General features: G+C 42.8%; 1 protein-coding gene across 2 annotated transcripts in view; it reads right to left on the bottom strand.

Annotated features, from left to right (window-relative positions):
* Csmd1 (CUB and Sushi multiple domains 1) overlaps nucleotides 1–21,450 on the bottom strand; it is a 1,511,659-nt gene that overhangs the window by 298,905 nt on the left and 1,191,304 nt on the right. For both annotated transcript variants that reach the window (XM_087901170.1, XM_087901171.1), the window contains exons 13-18: nucleotides 12,753–12,935; nucleotides 11,779–12,105; nucleotides 10,237–10,431; nucleotides 6,257–6,395; nucleotides 3,121–3,308; nucleotides 729–917 (exon numbers count right to left, since the gene is read on the bottom strand). In XM_087901170.1, coding sequence (XP_087757296.1) covers nucleotides 729–917; nucleotides 3,121–3,308; nucleotides 6,257–6,395; nucleotides 10,237–10,431; nucleotides 11,779–12,105; nucleotides 12,753–12,935 — 1,221 coding nt within the window. The remainder of the gene's footprint in view (nucleotides 1–728; nucleotides 918–3,120; nucleotides 3,309–6,256; nucleotides 6,396–10,236; nucleotides 10,432–11,778; nucleotides 12,106–12,752; nucleotides 12,936–21,450) is intronic.

Below are 21,450 nucleotides of genomic sequence, written 5' to 3'. Positions count from 1 at the left end.
AAGTGGAAATTATGTGTATATATAACTCCCACTTAAGTATTTATTTTCCAAATACCTATATACTTTTCTAAAGAAACCATGTTATAATAGAGTATATTCACGACTAACGAGAACACGCCGAAAAGTGTTTTCCTAATGATCACAAGTAACACAAACACCTAACTCTTAGTGGAAAACTGAGAGAGACACAGTGATACACAATAATCACAAATATCATCCTCTATCTGTATTTCTGTATTTCCAGGAGTGGATAAGTCCAGGGGGAAAGGTCAGTGACACCCAGAGCCTCTGAACGATGTTCTAAAAGCCTAGATGCACAGCAAAGATAATCTGGAAGAGGTCAGAGGTCACTGGGACAGGTGTGCTATCTCTGAGGGAACTCTCTATGTGGACCTGGGTGACTTGAGTCAGCAGAGTTATACTTGACTATCTGAACCACAATGTCCCTCCCGTCCTCTATAAGCACTTCTATAAAGACACACATGCGTAATTGAACTCTCTAAGCTCTGAAGGATAGACCACAAATTTTCATTGCTTCTAAGAGTCATCACAGCTAGTACAGAAATACTGAACACCCTTCAAATGGGTTCCACTTAAAGAGTGCAGATCGTAAAAGGAGCCCATTACTTGGTCACCTTGTATCACGCCACGCCCTGTGCACACTGGTCCGTGTGCTGATGTGTCCATAGGCGCACTAGCTTGGCTCTGCATGCCTGAGCTCCACCTACCATCACAGCTGGGCAGGGCATGGTTCCACTGATGGTTCTTCTCACAGATCAGAGGCTCATCGTCACTTATTGTGTAGCCGGGGTCACAGCTGAAGGTCACCGTGGATCTAATACCGAAGTTACTACCGTGCCGATGACCATTTACAGGGATGCCCGGGTCCAGGCAGGAGTCAGATTCAAGAGTTACACCTGCATGGACACAGGAAATATGGAGCTGAAAGGCCTTGCATGCTAACTGAATGGGAAAAAACCCCACTATATTATTAGCTATAACATAATCCCACATTTGCACAGATCCAGGGAATTACCCAAGTGAACTCTCCATTACTGAACTGATCGTTGAATATCCAGGAGTCCATTAATGTCAAAAGCAATGCCTCCAAACATTTGACCTTGTTTTTCCAAATTAAAAGCAATCATCTTGATGTGGTCTTCTCCAGGTCAAAGAGAAATGGGGCAACCTTGAATAATTGATTGGCCCCTCTGAATTTTACCTTTGTTGCCCGGAAAATCAATGGACTGTTAGGGGAACATTCAACTCGATTCCATTCCGTCTCTTTCCTTCCCCTCTCTCTTTCCTTTCATGTTTTGCATTTCAGTGAGGTTCTGGCAGCTGTACAGTGTTTCTCTATCTGCACACACACAGGCAAGTACAGCGATAGAATGCGGTTTCAAACTGCACGCGAGTTGGTTTTCTGAAGCCACATCCATAAACCCACAGTTTTAAAATTTGCGTACCATCTGCCATTTGCCTATGCTGCGAGATAGGCTGGTACAGAGCAGGAGCTGGGTCACTTCGTCATGACGTGCTTTGCATTTCTCTTTTCTAGGATAATGTATTTAAGAATGTGAGACTCACGGAAGAGAATGTCACTGTGATGTTTATGTAATTGGAGAAAGGGAAACTCTGATACACTGTCCCCGACGGGGCAGTAAGCTCAGACTTGAACTTGCGATCTGAGGCTGCTCACCAAATGTCATAAGGTCTTGGCATTCACATTTTCCTGGCCCCAGCAGTGACCTCCTGGATGCTAAGTTTTAATTAAGTTTGAAATTAACCCATGTTTGACTAATTATCAGTCTTTCAGTAGTAGAGTTGAAACATTATTATTCAATTTTGATAAAAATAATCCTTACAAGAACATGTTCATATCCTTACATGAACAAAGGATTACATAGGTAAAACACAGGGAAATGTATTCTGGATGCTGCTATGACTGGGTAGCAGATGTTCTGGGCAGAGACGAATAGAGTTGATGGAGAGAGAGGGGAGGCCAGGAAAGATTAAAGAAGATGGCATATATCCCATGCATGCATATAAAACTGTGTGTATTTGTAACATACAGCTATCATTAAAATGCAAGCACTTATTTTTGAGAAAAGGCTGAAAAGAGGAGTGGCCTTAAATAACCTGCCCAACAGAACCACGGTTCCTTTGGGTCTGAAACAAGCCCCTCTCAGGTTTTCCTGTTAAGGTGTTCTCATTGGGGGTTGCAGCAGCTTTGTTTTGTTTTGTTTGTGGTTGACTCTGGCTAAAAACCCACTCCTACGGAGAAGTCCCCTGGAGGTTCCCAAAGCATATTTATATAAATATTGCCATAGAATGGTACAGCTTCACTTCATGACTTCAGAAGCTGGAACGCAGAGTCAAACTGGAAAGAAAGCTGAGCCTGGCCTGCTGAACACACTGAGTCCATCATGGTCTACCAACTGTTAACTGTTCTCAGCCACCACTTGGCATTCGCTCAGCACAGCTGGGTTTTAATCCCTACTACCTTGGAAAACACATTCGCATGAACTCACAGACCAGGATGGTCTGCACAGTACCCTGGCAACTGATCCCACTCAGTATTTGGAAAATCTCTTCAGTAAAATGCTCTATATCACTTCCAGCCAATTGGTATCTCTGCTAATATATATATATATATATATATATATATATATATATATATATACACACACATGTATATATATGTGTGTGTGTACACATGCATGCGTATACATGTACATATTCATTGTCCTATACATACACATTATGTATATAATATTATATTATGATAGAATATGTTAATTATATAAACATATATTACCCTATATATGATATATATGTATAATATAATAATTTAATAGTATAATAGAATATATTAATTTATTATGTACTAAAAGGATAAAATTTATTATTTAATGATTATATCATTTTACTTTGTATTAGGCAACTGATATTTATTAAGGAACCAAAATCAATCTTACACACTCCAAAACACCTATAGTAGAACTCTTGAAATTACTTGACAGTCAGATTGTCTGGGAAATCAGCCCATTTGTCTTCATTGTCTTCAGGAACACCTGAGACATAGTGTCCTGCCCAGGGAGCCAGTTAGGGGCCACTTACTCTCATAGTGGATGAGGAAGCCAACGTTAGACCGGCTGCTGTCGGTGGTGAAGAGCAGGTACATATAGTTGCCTGTGCTGATGAGGAACTGTGGTGCCTGCGTGCCATGGTACTCTCCGATCAGTGGGGATGAACTGGCTGGCCCATCCCGTACTTCCAGGGTATCGTAATTGACTTCTGTCTGGAACCTGGGGAGAGCCATGCAGAGTCATGTGAGCTTGCACACCTGTCCAGCTGTGCCACTCCTAGGACAAACTTCAAGTGACTGTGGTTATTGAAACGTTTGCATGTATACTGTATTATTTGTTGGAAAAGACAGCACATTGTACACATTCTATCATAACTAATTCTCTGTCTATAAAACAGGCTATAAAGAAGGTCATTATTAACCACTGAAAGATAAGGAGGTGATAGAGGACAGATAAATGAGTGATGGATAGATGTTAGATAGATGATACATGATAAACAGTTATATATATATATATACACTATACATTTATATAAATTATATATAACATGTACATAATATCAGGTAATTTGATGATAGATACATAGTGACATAGATGATAGGCTATAGACAGATGCTAGGCAGGTTGGTGACAGACTAAGAGAGAGACCGATGATGCATGGATACAACACAACATTCTATAGTGAAACAGTTGCTGATTGTGAACTTAGCACTATGTTTTATGACTCTCTCTTTACCATATTGTAGACACCTTGAATTAGACACACACGGAAGAGGAATGCTCCCTTAAGGAAAGAAGGACTTCACAGCACGCGGTGTTTAAATATCTTTCCTGAAAACCATGCTGTGCTTTTTTTACTCACACCAACCCTTGAGGGACCAACACTGAGCAAGCCGCTATTTCAGAAGCTCAGTGATGCCATAACAATTTGGGAAAGTCAGAACGGCTTCAAGATAGTTTTTAACTCTGCTTATACTGCCAGTGAACCCAGCCTGCAATTCTATTTATATAAAGCCAAGACACCCAGGTCCCCCTGGTGCAATGATAGCGCCATTTTTGGGCACTGGGATAATTCCTTAAACACTCCCATCTTGTTCTCCAGAGCTAACTTGGTTTCCAAGTGCCTCCTTTGGCTCTGAAGGAGCGTCTCAGAATTCCATGCCTCTGACTCACTCAGTAACTGAGCCAAATGCGTCTCTGAAGCTGGGCCACCATTTCCCTGATGGGTGCAGACTATTGCTAGGAAGAGAAGAGAGCTGGGGAGCTAGCTCAGTTTATTTGCACATCTCCACAACAGCAAGAGGACAGATACTGAACCTCATTTAACAATACTGCCGTGCTCACTACCAGCGCGGGTGTTCTTCTGTAAAGGTGCAGTAATGCTATGTTTTCCAAGCAAAGTAGTAGCTGCTATTTTGTGCTTTGTTCTTCTACACAGAGCAAGGCAAACAATATGGCTAGACCAGACCAGGGACTGAGGTTTGTGGACCTGGGCCTGGAGGTGCCAGCTTTGGCTTTATTACTTTTAACACTGTGATATATAAGATATTTGGGTCCAAATTTCAGAAGTCTGCAGAAGCATGGAGTCTTCCATTTGGATCTTGAAGAGATCCAAATGGAAAAACTTTCACATTGTTTTTAGCTCGGGCAGTGCAGACTGATAATACACACACACACACACACACACACACACACACACGCACGTTGAAAACTGTGAACTGCTCAGTGCTTATCATGACTTGGCAGCCTGGCATCTTTGCACAGCCAAACCATCTGTGGAGAATCCAAACCTTATTTGCACAGATCCAATATCAGCTGTAAACCAAGAACAAACTAAAGCGGTGCCATGCAGTTTATCTTTGACGAGCAAAGCTCTGGCTGCATCTAGGTTGGATGTCTAAAATTTCCAAGAATATTAGTTACTCAAACAGGATTTACCAAAATATTGCACCAAATTCATACTAAAAAGATCACACTGTGGAAAACTTAGCACGAATCTTTCTTCAAGCAACAGAAACGAGACAGGCGATCGAGACCATGAAATTAATACTTTATCTAAATGATACAAATCTGACCCGTGACTGGGAACATGGGGTGTTTCATTCTGTTTTTCCTCGATTCCAGAAAGTATAAGAATTGGTCGGGAATTGAATTTCACATACTGAACACATAAAACTATTTTTTTAATGATTAATGTCATTTTTGCATGGTCACTTACCAACAGATACTGAGCATTTTTCCTTGTTTGGAAGGATCATTCTACTAAAATGTAAGGTCTTTCAGAAGTATAGATAATTATTAATAAAAAATAATTAGTAATGATAGTTCCACTACATCTTTAAAACTCCCTAATCCTGATATTATGAATTGTTTGAAAACAAGGAAGAAAATATCACATGTCTTGAGACAACTTATTAAGAATATTACAGATCGGAGCCCAGTCTTTTCACATCATACAGAAACTGAACCTGTAGTGTTAAGCAAAGGTGCTTTTTTAGATTTCAAGTAAAAGGATTTTTGTGCAAAAACAAACAAACAAACAAACATGTTTTCATACCTGAAATTGATTTCAATGCTTAGATAAATGGCAAAGCACCTGCTAGAGATTGAACAGTATCCTTCCTTCCTTTAATAATCTTTACAGATTATTAAACATGTGTTCAGATCACTGGGTCAGACTCAGTCGCAGTCATAGTGGCTCCCACGCACTGGAGAGGCTCTTAACCTACTGCGCTAACCCTACTGCCGACCCTGAACCTTTGACAACCTTCAGGTGTTAGCCGTCTCCCCAGAACTGGAGAACTCTGTTCTGGGCTGTCATGGAGGGTGCAGAAGGGTCCATCAGGATGGGGAGCTGCTTCAAGGAAACACCACGTAACAAGCAGAAATCTCTCAATTCCAGGTTCCAAATCCGAACTCTATGTAAGTCTAGGACAATGACCATCCAGCGTGTCTCCCTATCTATGTCCCAGAGCCGAGACTTCATTGTGCCCATGGGAAAGCAGAACTTTGAGAACAGACAACATGGGTGTGTCAGCCTCTGGTCCTTGGTCAATGATCTTCCTTGGGGGCCTGAGAATTTTCATATTTTAAGGTCTAGTTACATAACACAGGGAATGTAGCTGCAGCTCTAGCTGCCAAAGCAGTGGGGAAAGGTTTGCTCTCACCTGTCAAATGTTATTTTGATGGAATGTCCCGGCTTTGCTTCAATGATCCATTCACAATTTAAAGAATCTTTGTAATATCCTGGCCATCCTGGAGGTAAGATGACCCCACTAGAAGCCGTCAGGTGCCCACCACATGGAGCTGGAAGAGGACACACAAATCAGTCAAGAAAAAAAGTCAAGTCTAGGAAGGTGTACCATAGCAGCCTCCCATTAGAGGTAGGTACTGAGTAGTCAGTCATTCGGGGAGTCCATGTTTGCATCGAATAAAACTCATTCCTCAGGAAAACTTATCGGATGAAGTCAACAGGTATGTTCCACCTTTTCCTGGGCTCTATCATCATATTCAGTGTGGTTTTTATACTATAACACCCCAGAAACATGTGTACTCTCTGTGTTAAGTAGATGCACAGGGAAACCACCTTCACTCTGCTGAGGCAGATGCAACTGCTTTTCTGCATCTCATGCAAGTACCTGCTTATCCACTTTTCATCACCTCAAGCCTAAAATTGGACGTTCTGAGACAGTGTGCTACTGTGGAAATTCATGCCAGGGTGTGTGCTCTTTGTATTAATTACCAACGGATGGTATAGAATTGTTGATGGATGTCACAAAACACGGGGCTGCTTCTTTCGAGGCCTTTTGTGACAAAGTGACTGGTTACTACAGAGAAAGGGGCATTTGGAAAGTACACATTAAGATCAGACATCTTTACGGCCTGAAAGAGTGCTTCCACAATATTTCACTATCTAATCTTAGATAGCATTTCAATATTTAATATAACATCATGGGTAATATTTATTTACACATTCCATTTTTTGTTGGGGTCCTTACTGAGAGTTTATGGTTTTGCTAGAAAAGTCATCAATTTCAAAAGGACTTTAAACTTTAAACTTCATTATTTAGTTTTTTAAAAAACTGTTGTCCTAGAGTTCATGTTTCTGTGCACGATCATTTTCCCCACCTTACCTAGTGCTTTCACAAATATCACTGAGCCGCGGTGGCAGATACAGAGGAGAGGGTGAACTAATGTATAGAGAGGCCACGTGGTTTATACCAGTGATGCTCTTGGCATCTAGGGCTGTGCCAGAAGGCTTTGGGTGAGACTCTATGGCCTGAGGCTAAACTGTTAACTACAGTAACACTCGCCTCTGGTGAACCTGTCACTGATATATCTCCCCCATCAGTGTCTTCATCGGAATCACTTGGGCTTCTCCGTTAGTGATGCCAACAAGAGACTGCACTTATCTTTAATCACTTTTTAATGTTGGCTAACTGAAAGATTTGCACCACTCAAGGTGGGCTAGGACTTGGGGTCCCACATTTCTCTTGGATTCCACAATTAATTAGAAGACACCTTTCCATTATATATATATATATATATATATATATATATATATATATATATATTGTTCATTGTAATTAAATTCCAATATGAAAAATTCTGTGGCTTACATTAATTTTAATTTGTTTATCTTAGCTAACAATGAGGTTTTTAAAAAAAGTCAATCTTGAATAAACACAAGGAACAAGAGTGTTCTAGGAGACTATAGGGATCTCTGTACAGAATTTTTCTTTAAGGGGCTTATGCTGCTTGCACAGAGCATTACGGAAGGAAGGGGCATGAGAGGCTACATATTCTGTAAAGCAAGAGAAAGTCTCCAAATCCTGTAAGGAACGTGAGAACGTCCACGTCCTGAACGGGGCATGGGAGTCTCCACATTCTATAAGGAACACGGGATTCTTCTCATCCCTCTTAGGCAGCACTTGCTCTTCTTGCTCACCTCCTCCTGCCTTGCCCTTTCTTCTCTCCTGGTCTACATCCATCAGAAAGTCAGCCTATATTCCATTTCAGCAGGTACATCGATTGGGGATCCTTCCACTGTTATCAGAGTACCCACCTGCCCTGTCAGAGACTCATTTGCAATCACTGATTGGGTTCCCGGAGTAGGAAGACTTCCAGGCTCTCTCACCTACTCTCATTCCTCTCTAAGATTTGCTTTCTTAACAACTTCAACTGGAGTTTGCCCTCCACTTCGTGGGGTTGGACCGGTCTCTTTCTAAAGGAGGAAGAATCCTTCACCAGCTTTTAAGATGACTGACAGCTTCCCCTTTCACCAGGGTTTTCACCCCTGCCTTGCTCCGGTCCATTGACTCTCCTTGTCCTCTCAGGCAAATGCTGGCCCAGCGGCTCACAATGCATTCCTACACAGTCCATTGCCCACGGAAGCACAAGGATAATTGTGGGCATAGAAGAACAGGGGCTAGAGTCTTGTTATCTTAAACATCTTTTTTGATAGATCATTCATGCTTCAAAGTCAACAGAAATGCCTGAGTGGGACAGTGTCTGCAAACAGGATTGCCCATGTCATCAACCGGAGAGCCTGCAGTGTGTGTTTATGGCGACTTAAAAACTGCCATGTCTCAACATTCTACAAAACATGACATACAGAAGTTACATGGTGTGTGTTTGATGAATCAAAGTTCTCTTATTGTGCTGAATTTTGTTTTGTTTTCTGTTTTTAGTGTTGTTCATTTATGCCCATAGATCATATCCATAGTTCACCAAAGTGGCAGATGGAGCAACTAGAACATTGTTGTGGATTTCACCACATCCCAAAGAGGCAAAGACCAGGACCTGGTTAGAACACATTCTTCTCTTTAGCCTATGCATACTTCCATGTGTGGCCCTATACACATCCACATACAGGCAATGAACTTGGTGGATATAAGAAAACGAGTAGATGAAGCTGGGAGGGAAAAGCGGTAGGTCAGAGACAGAATTGGGGGGTGGGATGAGAAGTGGATTTGATGAAAATTTAAGCATAGATAGAATTCTCAAACACTAGTGTTTATTTATAAGGGAACAATTATGGCAGTGGGACTAGGACAGGATAAGCCCACCCTGACTAGACACACCACCCCCTAAAATAATAATGAACAACTACGGCTGGGGCAGGATGAGGCCTCTGTGCTATTGGCTGCCATTCAGAGGCTTAATCTACACACTGAGTCAAGTTCATCTTAGACCTCCTGAAGGTCACAGGACTGGTGACAATATGCCATGCATGTTTCTGCCTTGTGGGGTGCAGGTGATGGAGCTGGATAGAACAACAATCCTATGTAACCCTTTTCTATTTGCTTATTGAAAAGAAGGATGTGTTAACATTAGAAAAATTGGAGAGAAATAGAGATCAGTGGAAAATATTTGTTCGTAACTTTAATTAGCAAATATCACTTAACAATTTTTTGCATTTTGTTAATGTGAGCTACTGCTTATTTAAATGTTTCCGTCATGGTATGGCATGACTCCTTTAAATTTATATGTTCAGGTGGTATGTAAGGGCACAGCTAAGTTCTAAATGGTTTCATTAGCACCCATAGTTTGGTGACCTCCATCCTTTCACATGATCAGGTTTCAGTAATGTTCTTTTGATCTTATAAAGTTTGCAGTGGTGGGTGAGTCCTGGCATTTGGATACAACCTATTTACCCAAACAAACCTCATCACCTGAGCTTTCCTTGCCTCTAAGTTTTTGCTCTTGCAGTTGTACAACTAACATTCAGCAGTAGCACCATTTATTGCTGATAGAATATTTTGTGGGATTATTCCATTATTCTACAAATACAGGTCATGGCTCAAAAGACAAAAGGATTTGTAGGATTCAATATAAATTTACTCTGGGATGTTGTTAACATCTATTCTCGAGAGCACAGGGTTTTCCACACAGTCTTGCCAATAATCTATCTCATTATCACTTATAAACCTTTGATGATCATCTCGTATAGATTTTGCTTTTGAACTCCCTTTCAGAGCTACCAGAAGGACCTGCCCTCCAAACTCCTGGTCTTAGATGTCCAGCTTACAGACTCAGATGAAGGGGTTCCCACATTTGCACCACTTTGTGGGTCTTTGCTATGGAAGCCTGGGAAGGTGACAGACTCTGTTTGCTGTCCTTCTGAAGGACTTGGTCAGAGGCTCACCTTCACAGCGAGGGACAGTAGAGCTCCAGACCACATTCCCATCTTGCAGGATACAGGTGATGGACTCAGAACCCTGGGTCTTCACGAAGCCGTCGTCACAGTGGAAGGACACAGAACTTCCCAGCAGAAACCTGTCTCCAAATCGCCGGCCATTCACAGGAATGCCAGGGTCGTGGCACTCATTCTGACCAAACGCTGAACCATGAGAGAGAAAAGTCAGCAACATAAAGATGCTCAAAGCTAATTACATGTCCTGACAAAGAAGGAAGCATCGTATTTACAGAAGAATGATGTAACAAATTTCCACATCCATTATTCATAAATAAATACATCAAACCAATTGGATATCAGTGTAAGAGAGGAGATGAAGAGGGAGACAGAGTGAAGAAGTTCTGTGCCTGTCATCTGTTTCATGTTGCTGGTAGAGCTGACCTTCACCGTACACTCAGAAGAGGGGATGATCACAGCACAGGTGGTAAGCAGAGAGATCTGAAGAACTCTGCCCTGTTAGAGTCCTGCTCTTAACCTTACCATGTGATGTGAAGAAGAAATCTTAGCATCTAGACCTGTCTATTTGTGTTTAAAACACAAAGACTATTAAGCTTATATCCCAGAGTTACTCTAACACCGATAAAAATAAACATGGCCAAATTCTTAACGCTGAATACCTCAGCATTGCATCACACTTTCCTTCTTAATTTTGAATGTTTTGCAGAAGAAAAAACTGAAGCAAAAGGAAGTTATCTTCCAGATAAATAATTGCAAAGTATCTCTAGATACCGTTATTCATGTCCCTAGTGCTTGATATCAGATACACCAATGTGTTTTTACCACAGCATATCATTCTGTAGAGCATACATTTTTTTAGGTGAATAAATTGTTTGAGGAATGGAAGATTGGATGGACTGAAGAGTAGTTAGATACAATGAATGATGAAAGCGAGTGTGTAAAAGAATATGGATGGATGGATAACGAAGGATGAGTGATTAATGAAAAATGGATGAATAGATGGTGGGTGATGAAGGGTGCGTAGGTAACAAAGGATGCATGAATGTACAGATATAAAAAGAGATAGATGGATACATGGATAAATAGATGAATGGAGGAAGAGCAGGTGGACAGAAGGATGGATGGATGGATGAAGGAATAAATGGATGGATGGTAATGAATAAAGGATAGATAGGAAATGAAGGAGAGGATGGATAAACGAGTGGACAGATGAATTAATAATGGGTGGCTGGATGGATAGACAGATAAAAGAGCATGGATGTGCAGTTGCATGGGAAATGAGTAGTAAATAGGTAGATGAATAGACTCATGGCCAGAGAGAGAGAGAGAAATCTATGTGAGAGCTCCAACATCTACTCTAGGTGTCTAAAGCACAGCCCACATAGAGCGATCCCTTTTTTGTTTATCAGGATGACAAATAATTTTGCTACTTGGGATATTCCTTTATAGTCCTAAGGCGTCATCCTTGGATTTTTAGTCCATGGACATGTGAACACTACGGGACATGGATGAGGCACTTGTGTGCCCACTCACTGGTGTATGTGATGTTGAACCCTCTGCCCGTTGTGGAGTGATCGGATTGAAACTCCAGCCGTACTACGTGTCCACTGCTGGCCAGCTGCGCAGGCACCTCGTTGCCAGAGAATGTTCCGAGGACCGTGATGTCAGAAATTCCATCATCTTTGACAGCCAGGAAGTCAAACTGAGGCTCCACGTCAAAATCATTGAAGATGAGGTGAATCCGGCTTCCAGGCTCAGATATGATCAGCCAGACACAGTTCATGTTGTTGCCGTATTCCTCAGGGTAGTTTGGTGAGAGAATAATCCCAGAGGATGCCGTGAAGTTGAAGAAACACGAAACTGCGGGGCATGAAGATAATATCATATAGTGTTATACAGATCAAAGCCTTGCCATATGAACCCGGCCGCAGACAGCTAGAAATGACAATCCCACTGGGGCTCACATTGGCCCAACTACTCTGAGCTCTGTGTGCTGAATTCTGGATGATCGACTTCAGAACTGTAAGACACGTGTTCCGTTCCATAGCCCAGCTAGAGCGCACAGATAGTTGAGTATCAGTGTATTTAAAACCAATTCTATCAGATCAGCTAAAAGAAAAATGCTGTTGCTATGTTTACGTATAAATGAAACCAGCTCCCCGTGGATGTGGTCCCGAAACGGTGACGGCTGAAACAGTACACTTGATGCTCTAACCGAATTCCAAATGCCCACTGTCTCCTGGCACATACAACCAGCTCAGATCCAGCTGCTGCCTAGGAGGACCAACTCCATACTCCATGTGAGTTCTTGATGGGGATGGTGGTAGATGCCTCATCCTTTCAAAGGAAAGGCTCAGCTCTTCTCTACCTAGCAGACAGGATCAAGGCATGAACTTCTTTTTTTTTTCCAGAGGAAACAGGAAGCCCTGAGCTGCAACCAAGGCTACCCTTCTGCCACACTCCCCTTACTCTGTACCTGATGTCCAACCCCCACAGGTGGGACTCACACACGCAGCTTGGCTTGTTGCCCGACCACTGGTTGTTCTTCTGGCACGTGATGACTCTCTCTCCCACCAGCTCGAAAGCCGCCTGGCACTCAAAGGTCAGCGTGTCTCCGTGTAGGAAGCTGCTGCCAGTTCGCTTCCCGTAGGCTGGGATGCCAGGGTCCCCACAGCCTCCCTTTTCGATTTCTGAGGAGCAGAAAATAAACAAGCCACTAAAAACCTCTTAAAGAACATGCACAAATTCAAAAGAAAGGAAGTGTCTCCTTTGTGCATCTGAACAATGTATAACCGATTTCAAAGAGATTCTCTTTTTGTTTTGTTTTATTTTTATTGTTGTTATTGTTTTTCAAGACAGGGCTTCTCTGTGTAACAGTCCTGGCTGTCCTGAGACTAGCTCTATAGACCAGGCTGGCCTGAACTCACAGAGATCCTCCTGCGTCTGTCTCCCGAGTGCTGGGATTAAAGGCAAGCGCTGCCACCACCTGACCTCAAGGAGATTCTTGATTCCTCTAGCATTTTACTACAAAATCCAGGATGAAATGACTGTGCAGATGTGCCAGACAACAGATGCCTCATTCCAGCATGCCCCAGCCTTCTGTCGTTGCTCAGACTGAGACACAGCCATTAACTTAGCCTTCATCTATGCTTCTGGCTATGAACAAGGCAAGCAAGATTATTCCAGACCATCAGACTATTTAAATCTGCCTAATCTATTTGAATACTCTTCCTCTTAACTGAATAGTAAAGAAACTGGTGGTGCAGAGTGGACCCGCTTACAATCCTAGAAGAAAACATCCGTTTAGACCTTTCTTCAAAACATCACCGCAATGAGTTGAGAGTTTGACTGCCGCAGACCTCCTAAGAGTTCACAGACATTGTCTCAAAGGTTAACAATACAGAAGTTATCAGCTGAGGCATAGTGCCCATTTATTAATTTGCAAAAAACATCTTGAGAGCCAACTGCTTGTGAGCTTCCTGTGCTAGGGACCGGGAACTGCCTGCTTGTGAGCCTCTTGTGCTAAGTGCCAGGGAATGTCGCCTTGTAAGCCCCTTGGACTAAGGGCCAGGGGATGTCTGCTTGTGAGCCTCTTGTGCTAAATGCCAGGGAATGCTCCTTGTGAACCCTTTGTACTAAGGACCAGGGGATGTCTGCTTGTGAGCCCCTTGTGCTAAGGGTCAGGGGATGCCCCCTTGTGAGCTCCTTGCACTAAAGGCCAGGGGATGTCTGCTTGTGAGGCTCTCATGCTAAGGGCCAGGGGATATCTACCTGTCTCTCCTGCCAAAGATGCAGAGGTTCATCTAGAGGCAAGTCTGCTGCAACCTGGAATAACCTATGTCTGTCACATCCTCTGCAAATAGTTAACACAGCTTAGCAACTACTAGCAAGGCAGATTCCACAGAGCTTCAACCGCCACAATGTGTAGTTCCCTTCTGTGGAGACTTTGCATTCACACCTTACCTAAAACCTTGCAACAATGCCCCAGATTATTGCCCAAATAGAAACTCATTCCAGATTTTCACTTGAGGACCTTGCCATCCTCAGGAGGGAGTCTTTGCTGTCATTCAATGAGATTATTTGCAGGAATCAAAAGAACAGAAGACTCCGACTGCACTGATTAACACAGCATCAAACCTCTGCTTACAGAGATGAAGTCAAACCCTTTACTACAGAGATGGAACCAAGTCTCCACCCATATGGATTGTAACATGCTGGAGACAACTTTGCTGTGTTTGCTTGGGAATATAACTCACAGATGAATAGAAGATTCTAGGCCTTGGGGGAAACAAATGCTGTGTGCACATTCTTCCCTAGAAATGTGATTACAGAATGCAGAGACTTGGGCTAATGCAGCTTCTCTGGTTTTCTGGGATGGCTCTTCTGTCTCCTGAAAATATCTGTGCCCAAGTCTCCTGGGGTTTCCATGATAATGTATTGATGTATTTTTACTATCACCTTTGGACATGCTAAAATTATTACCTACTTTCAATTTTTGCCTCATCTTTTTCCTATTTTTTTGGATTTTGGAGCATCTTAATAATTTTTATATAAATACTTTTCTTAGAATGATATTGCAAGCTTAACAATCTTCCTACTAAATTTTGCTTTTATTTGATACTTTACACTGTACCTATAAACATTCACATAATAAAACACTAATGGGATTCACTGCTCCCTGGATGTAGGTGAGCATTTTTGAAAGCTGATAATAACAGTTACTAGACACAAATAAATCAAAACAGTGAACTGACAACCGAGTATGTCCCTGCAATTCCCATTTCTCCTGATCTTGGATAGAATCTGGAGACAGCAATGTGTTTGCGGAAATGAGATGGTACCCTCAGATAGAATTCTAGAAAGCTCATAAGAGGAACCACAAAAATAGGTAGCTGAGGGGAACTGAAAGGCAAACCTCTGAGAAATGCTACTCAAATATTATGATAAACTCTGATAATTAGTAGGTTTCAGGTTTTGATCTACCAAATGCAATTCTACTCAATTAAACATATACCCCTGACCAACCAGGCCACAATTATTAGTTTGATATAACACCGCCAGGCACCAATGAGAACGATTCCCATTAATCCTGCTGTACAGTCGTTGTAACTGCCCTGACCTCAGTACATCTCAGCCTACAGCAGGTAGATGAAGGACCATTTTGGTGACATCTATGTCTACGCTATCATATGCACTTCATCGGCACGACCATGCGGAGGCCTCACTGGGTTTGCCTCATCCCTCTACCTCCTCCTTGACTCTTAGGAGTTCCCCAACTGTTTCAAATAAGGCACCTGCAAGTGGCTACTTGTTGAGCCATGTGTCATGCTCCTGTTCTCTAAGTCAGAATCCACCTCGGTGGCCTCTCCCTGTGACAATCCCATCCCAGCAAGAGGTGACAGGTGTTAGCTAGACATTACAAACCCTTCTTGCTCACACATGCCCCCTTCCTTCTATCTAAAAGCCGTTGCTCTCAGTGATCCGAAGTCATCCCCAAAGCCCGCATTGGCACCAGTGATCTGATTGAATGACTAGCACCTCCGGATTATGGGGAATATGAATATTGCAGCTGAGAAACCAAATTCACCTCATGTGGTCTTTAGAGGCCTCCATAGCCATTTGCCAGCCACCGCCGTTTCTGACCTAACATCCTGGTGACAGCTAGCTAAAACTCTTGGCATGTATCCCATCACAAACCATGAACTCTCACTGACCTTCACACAGCACCTAGAACTTACGGCAAAGTCCCTGCTTTGTTGTAACTTGTCCACATTAATTGATTTGTTACTTAAAATATTCTGTGGTTATAAAAATTCAGATTCAGGTAACAGCTTTTACACTGGTGAGTGACATACAAAAAAATCTGGATTATGTTCCAAGTCATTGTCACTCATGTTTAGCATAGAATGAACTGGGCAAGAGCTGTGTTTGGGAACCTCTGTAGGCATGGCATCCTTCTTCCTAAGGATGGAGATTCTCCGAAGCTAGATGTCTCTCCTCGTCCTCTCTCCATTCCTTTCTATTCCCCTCCATCCTTTCCCCCCTCTTTGTGGTTTATAAACTCCTCCTTTACTCCTTTCTAAAGGTCTTCAGAGGTTTAAGAACTAATCTGGAGGCCTGCAGAGAGTGAAACTCATCACTGTGAGCCTGTCCTTTAACACTCCCATAAGATACACTATGAGTACAATGGTGGAGCCACACCCTTCAGTTTTGAGCACTCCACTTGGCACGTGCCATTGTCTATGTATGAAGATCTTTGAGATGCTTGGCCAGCCATAGGTTCTTGCTAATGTTTGGGCTGTGCTTTTACTCTAACAAGATTCTAGCCCTTGCAGAAAGAATGTTCTAGTCTATGAAAAACTTTTTAAAAACTGTATTAGTTTAAAATTTCACACATATATTTATGTATATGTAGTGGACAGATGATTATGCACATAGGTGTAATGGATATGGAGACCAGAAGGCATCTGGTCTCTTGGAACTATAATTGTAAGCGCTTGCGAGCCTCCTCCCATGAGTTCTGGAAACCAAAGTCAGGTCTTCTACAAGTATACTCCATGCTCCAAACTCCAAGCCATCCTCCCTGCCGGTTGACAAAAGCTTTGCAGTAGCATTTGTTAAGGTTTCATGGTGTAGGATCTGAGCACACAGACGCAGGTCCTGCGTTCAGGTGCTTATGTGAAGATACACAGCAGCCAGGTTATTAGGGCAGGTGTGGGTTCCAGGGGAGATGCCTGGCCTGGGAAGTTACTCTGCCACAAATCAGGCTCACCGGCTTTCTTGCTTCCCTTGCTGTGAGCGAAGTGTTCCTTGTAGCACCCATTCCACTTCTTTTCCTCATTAACTTCAACCTTACAGCCTCACACCAGGGGGTTCCAATTATTTGTATTTAGAATGAAAACCTAAAGAGGATGGGACTCTCCCAGGTAAGACAAAAGCCTCCTTCATCCAGTTATGAGCTACTGAGATGGAAGCAGTGGTGGAGACCCCTGAGATTGTTTTGGATTCTGATTCTTTCTCCTGTTGGTCAGGACGTTGACAATGAGAGATGACCTGCACCGGGGAGCATAGCCAGCAGTCCTAACACTCTTCTCCTATCTTCTCCTCTGTCCCTGTCCAAGAGGACAGTCTGCACAGTCACATATAAGGACGGGGATCTGGGAGGATGCTCTGCTCTGGCAGTCAGGGACTCTTCAGTGCAATCCAAACGAACCATCAGGCTAGCTTTGGAGAGCATAGTTGAGACGAGAGATTAAAGAACCTTTGGGCAATTTTAGAACCCGACTCAGGACAGAGTGATCCATGAGCATGCAGGAAGTGAGGAAAGCTGTCTCTTAGAAGTGGAACCCCACACCATGATGAGTTTCCATGGTTTTTCTCCTTCCCTGGGGACCCACAGGACTGAATACTGTATCTTATGAGCACATACAATGGTGGTCTGGACAGAATCTACCTTTCTCCTGAGAATCTATCTGTCCTAGGCCACATGAGCAGTGGAACCCAGAATAGAGACTGTCCTAAAAAATGAATGTATGAATCAACAACTAATTCAGATGATCCTCTGACCTCTGTCAATAAATACTTTCATAAATATATAAAGTTTGTGGGATCCGGGGGAAGCTGAGAAGTTTCCCAATTACAGTCTCCAATTCAGATGAAAGCAAAGATTTATGCACAAAAAGACTAAGTTAGTTCATGACACAAATACCTCCAAAATAACCACAGGGGAATGGTCGGCGTCTGCACAGTGTACGATAAACATGCTGATAAATTCCACCTGCACAAAACAGCTAAGTAATCTCATAAGCGAACAGTTCGCTTTTTCACAGGTCGCAAGGAATGTGTCACACAAAACCCTGGATTTGATTTCCTATAGGTATCAGGATTTCATTTGGCGACAAGTCTACTAACACACATCGGAAAGGTCCGGGAATGCTGCATTAAATAAGCGTCCTGTATTTGTCTCTCCCAGGGAATACGGGTGAGGGAGTGTAGGTAGAGTTCAGGAATGCAGGTGGGAAGCCAACCATAGCCCTTTCCCCTTACAGCGACATGCAGCCTCAGAAAGCCACACTTTAAGTGCAGAGGGGACACCATGCCTTTAAGGAGGCAGACAGTCCATGTCCCTGTTCCCCTCAGTTTGAAATGTATCTCTTATCATCTCCATATTTACTTCTATAGAATTCTTAAAGGAAAAAATACCTTCTCCAATTTAGGATAATCTTAGGTTCACAGTGACAATGGACAGAAGGCTCAGAGTTCCCACCTCTACCTGTCTATACACGGGGACAATCTTGCTCCATTTCTGTTCCCCACCAGAGTAACCCATCTGTTAGAGTGGGAAATCATGGCCTTCATCCTCATGCCCCAACCCACGGGCTCTCAGTACAGTTCACTTTGCCTTCTCAGAACATAACGTGGCTGGGATGACATGGCCTTTACACAGCTGAGTGAGGCTCCATGCTCTGGGTACCCAGCTCCCACATCTATGGCCTACAGGAGGGCATGCCCATAGCTTACAAATGTGGCTAGTGAAGGGCAAGTACAGTAGACATCCTCTTGTAGATTCCTGAGTAGACAGACTCTTCCATTCCTGTGGGTCATTACTGGCCGACAGGCCAAGCCTCATCAGTGAGCTGCAGGTCCCTGAGATGCCTTGCCTTTAAAAACCAATGTGGATACCTTCTGAAGAACCTGCCCAGGCTGACCTCTGGTCCCCACATACATATTGATGAATTTCTTTCTAAAATAGCATTTAGTCTATGGTATTCAATATGACACCTCTCCTATACCTGCTGTGTCCAGAATGATACCTACCCCATACATACTATGTGTAGTAGGACGCCCACCCCACACCTACATGGGTAGACATGTGTACATTTCCCCGACATAAACACATGCACAAAAGATGCCAAACAACTGCACTAACCGCCCCCCCCCAAAAAAAAACCATCCATGAAAACAATATGCTTCCAACCTTTCTAGAAACTCCTTCTAGGTCCTTCTACCCACTTTGCTTCCTCTGTAAAGACCATTCCTGATCTGGCCCTCCTCTTTAAGAGCCTGGAACCATAATGTCAGAACTTCACAGACCCAGAGAGAGAGAGAGAGAGAGAGAGAGAGAGAGAGAGAGAGAGAGCAAGGAAGGGATTGGCCTCTCCCTTTCTGATGGACTTCATGTAGTCACTTATAGCTTCTACCTCCAAGAGTCAGTGAAATAAAAATAAATAAATAAATAAACAAACACATACATACATACATACCAAGAATTTAAATTCAATCCAATCTCCATGCAATGGAAGGGAACCTTCCCTAAAGGACGCCTCGTCAGCCAATCTAGCTCTAATGCGTGCAATAACTTGTGTTTAGTTTTCGGAGAAAATAGAAACTAATGTATTATTCTCCTTAGAATCAGTTGAGAGATAATTCATGGTAAATAAAGACAAATGCTATTTTTGAAAGAAATCTATCAACATAACTGGAGGGATTTTGAAATAGGCAGATAAAAATAACACATCTGAAGCAATAAGAAATAGAATGAGTCAGAGAATCATAAATAAAAACAGTCGTTATTTCTTCATGCTGTCCTGATTCTCTGGTAAAGCTGGAGAGGCTGAGGCTGTCTCTGGAGGCAGAATGACAACTCCCAGGCACTATTTAAGCGATTCATCTATGCTACATTTGTATTGTTGCAGATCCAGGGACAGAGAAGAGAAAAATACACATTCCGATTTAAAATACCAGTTTTAATTTGAGTAACAGGTTTGAGAATCACTTCCTGCCATTCCTATTCCATGCAAAGGGGAGCATCACCTGCTCTGGATAGAGGTGGCTACCTTCTGCTGCTTTCTCAGGCTTACAGAGGCCTGGACCCCTTTATTTAGATTTATTTCTGCCCCACCCAACCCTCTGCCTCTGATGTTCACAAAGATTATCAGGTTTCATCTAAGGTAAGTCTTGGGTGTTCATGGACAGCAAAAAGTGTGCTCTCTCTTTTCCTATTTTTTTTTAAATTTTTACTATAGAGGTAACATCAAGCCACTCTTGAGTGAGTATATAATGTCCCTTGAGGACCCCAGCACCCCACCACCCTCCCATTTCTCCACTGAGTTCTGACTCAGCTCTTGTGCTTCCCTTTCATCTTTGATGTTCCCTCTCTACAAAGTCAAGGACACGGGAATAAGAGAAAATGTGATGGCTTTTATTCTGAGACTGATTTAGTTTGTTTCATGTTCTCTTTGTCTGTTTACTCAGGTGACCACTGAATATGCGTCTCATTTGTTTGCAGAGTCAGGTATTACGGACTTACTGTGACAGCTTTGCACAGCTGCCCTTTCTTCTGCACACGTGACAACATCAGCACCACTGGGTGGACTAAAGAAATTCCACGAACCTTATCAGGACAACACCTATCTGGAGTCTACTGTATCCAATACGACATCTACCCCACAACTGCTGTGTTCAGTAGGAACCTACCCGGCACCTACTGTGTGTAGTATGATGTCCACCACACTCCTACTGTGCACAGTAGGATGTCCCCTGCATGCCTACTGTGTTCAGTAGGCTTTCCATTTCACACCTACTGTGTGCAGTAGGCTGCCCACCACACATCTACTACGTGCAGTGGGACACTTACCCAATTCCTGCTATACTGAAATAATGTCAGGAATAAAGTAGGGATGTAGCCGCACAGAATGTAAATATTTTTTCAAGGTTAATTTCTTTTAATTTTCCTCTACCATCAAGTTCCATATTTGAGCATCAATCTACACAATTGTCTGTGCATCTGAGCATGCCCAGATGGTTGCTAGAGAATCAGCTGTGGTCTGCCCACGGGGGCTTCATCAGTCTGTGTCCACAGAGCTGGAGTGGCTGCCTTTTTCCACATGTAGTGTAGTCCTCTAAAGATGTGTCTTATAAAAATATCATCTTATCTAAGCATATTGCTCTCCATTCCCCTATAACACGGGGTACCAGTCCAAGTGTCTCTTTGGGATTAAAGTTCCCCACTTCTTGATGGCCCAGTGGATCAGCTAACCCATGCTCCTGGCATGCTAGTATTCCCATATGGCTGCTCTCCCCACCAGTATTTTCGAATACATAAGTATTTGAAAACAGAACATTTGCTCCTGTGAGCTGGTTAAAATGAAGCCTTCAGGTTCACCCTAAGCCATTTGGGTAGCATCCATATGAGCAGAGGAAGAA

Source organism: Myodes glareolus, chromosome 23 (genome assembly GCF_982192425.1).
Source record: "Myodes glareolus chromosome 23, mMyoGla1.1, whole genome shotgun sequence".
NCBI classification, from domain to species: domain Eukaryota; kingdom Metazoa; phylum Chordata; class Mammalia; order Rodentia; family Cricetidae; genus Myodes; species Myodes glareolus.
This window is presented reverse-complemented; position numbering and strand designations above follow the sequence as displayed.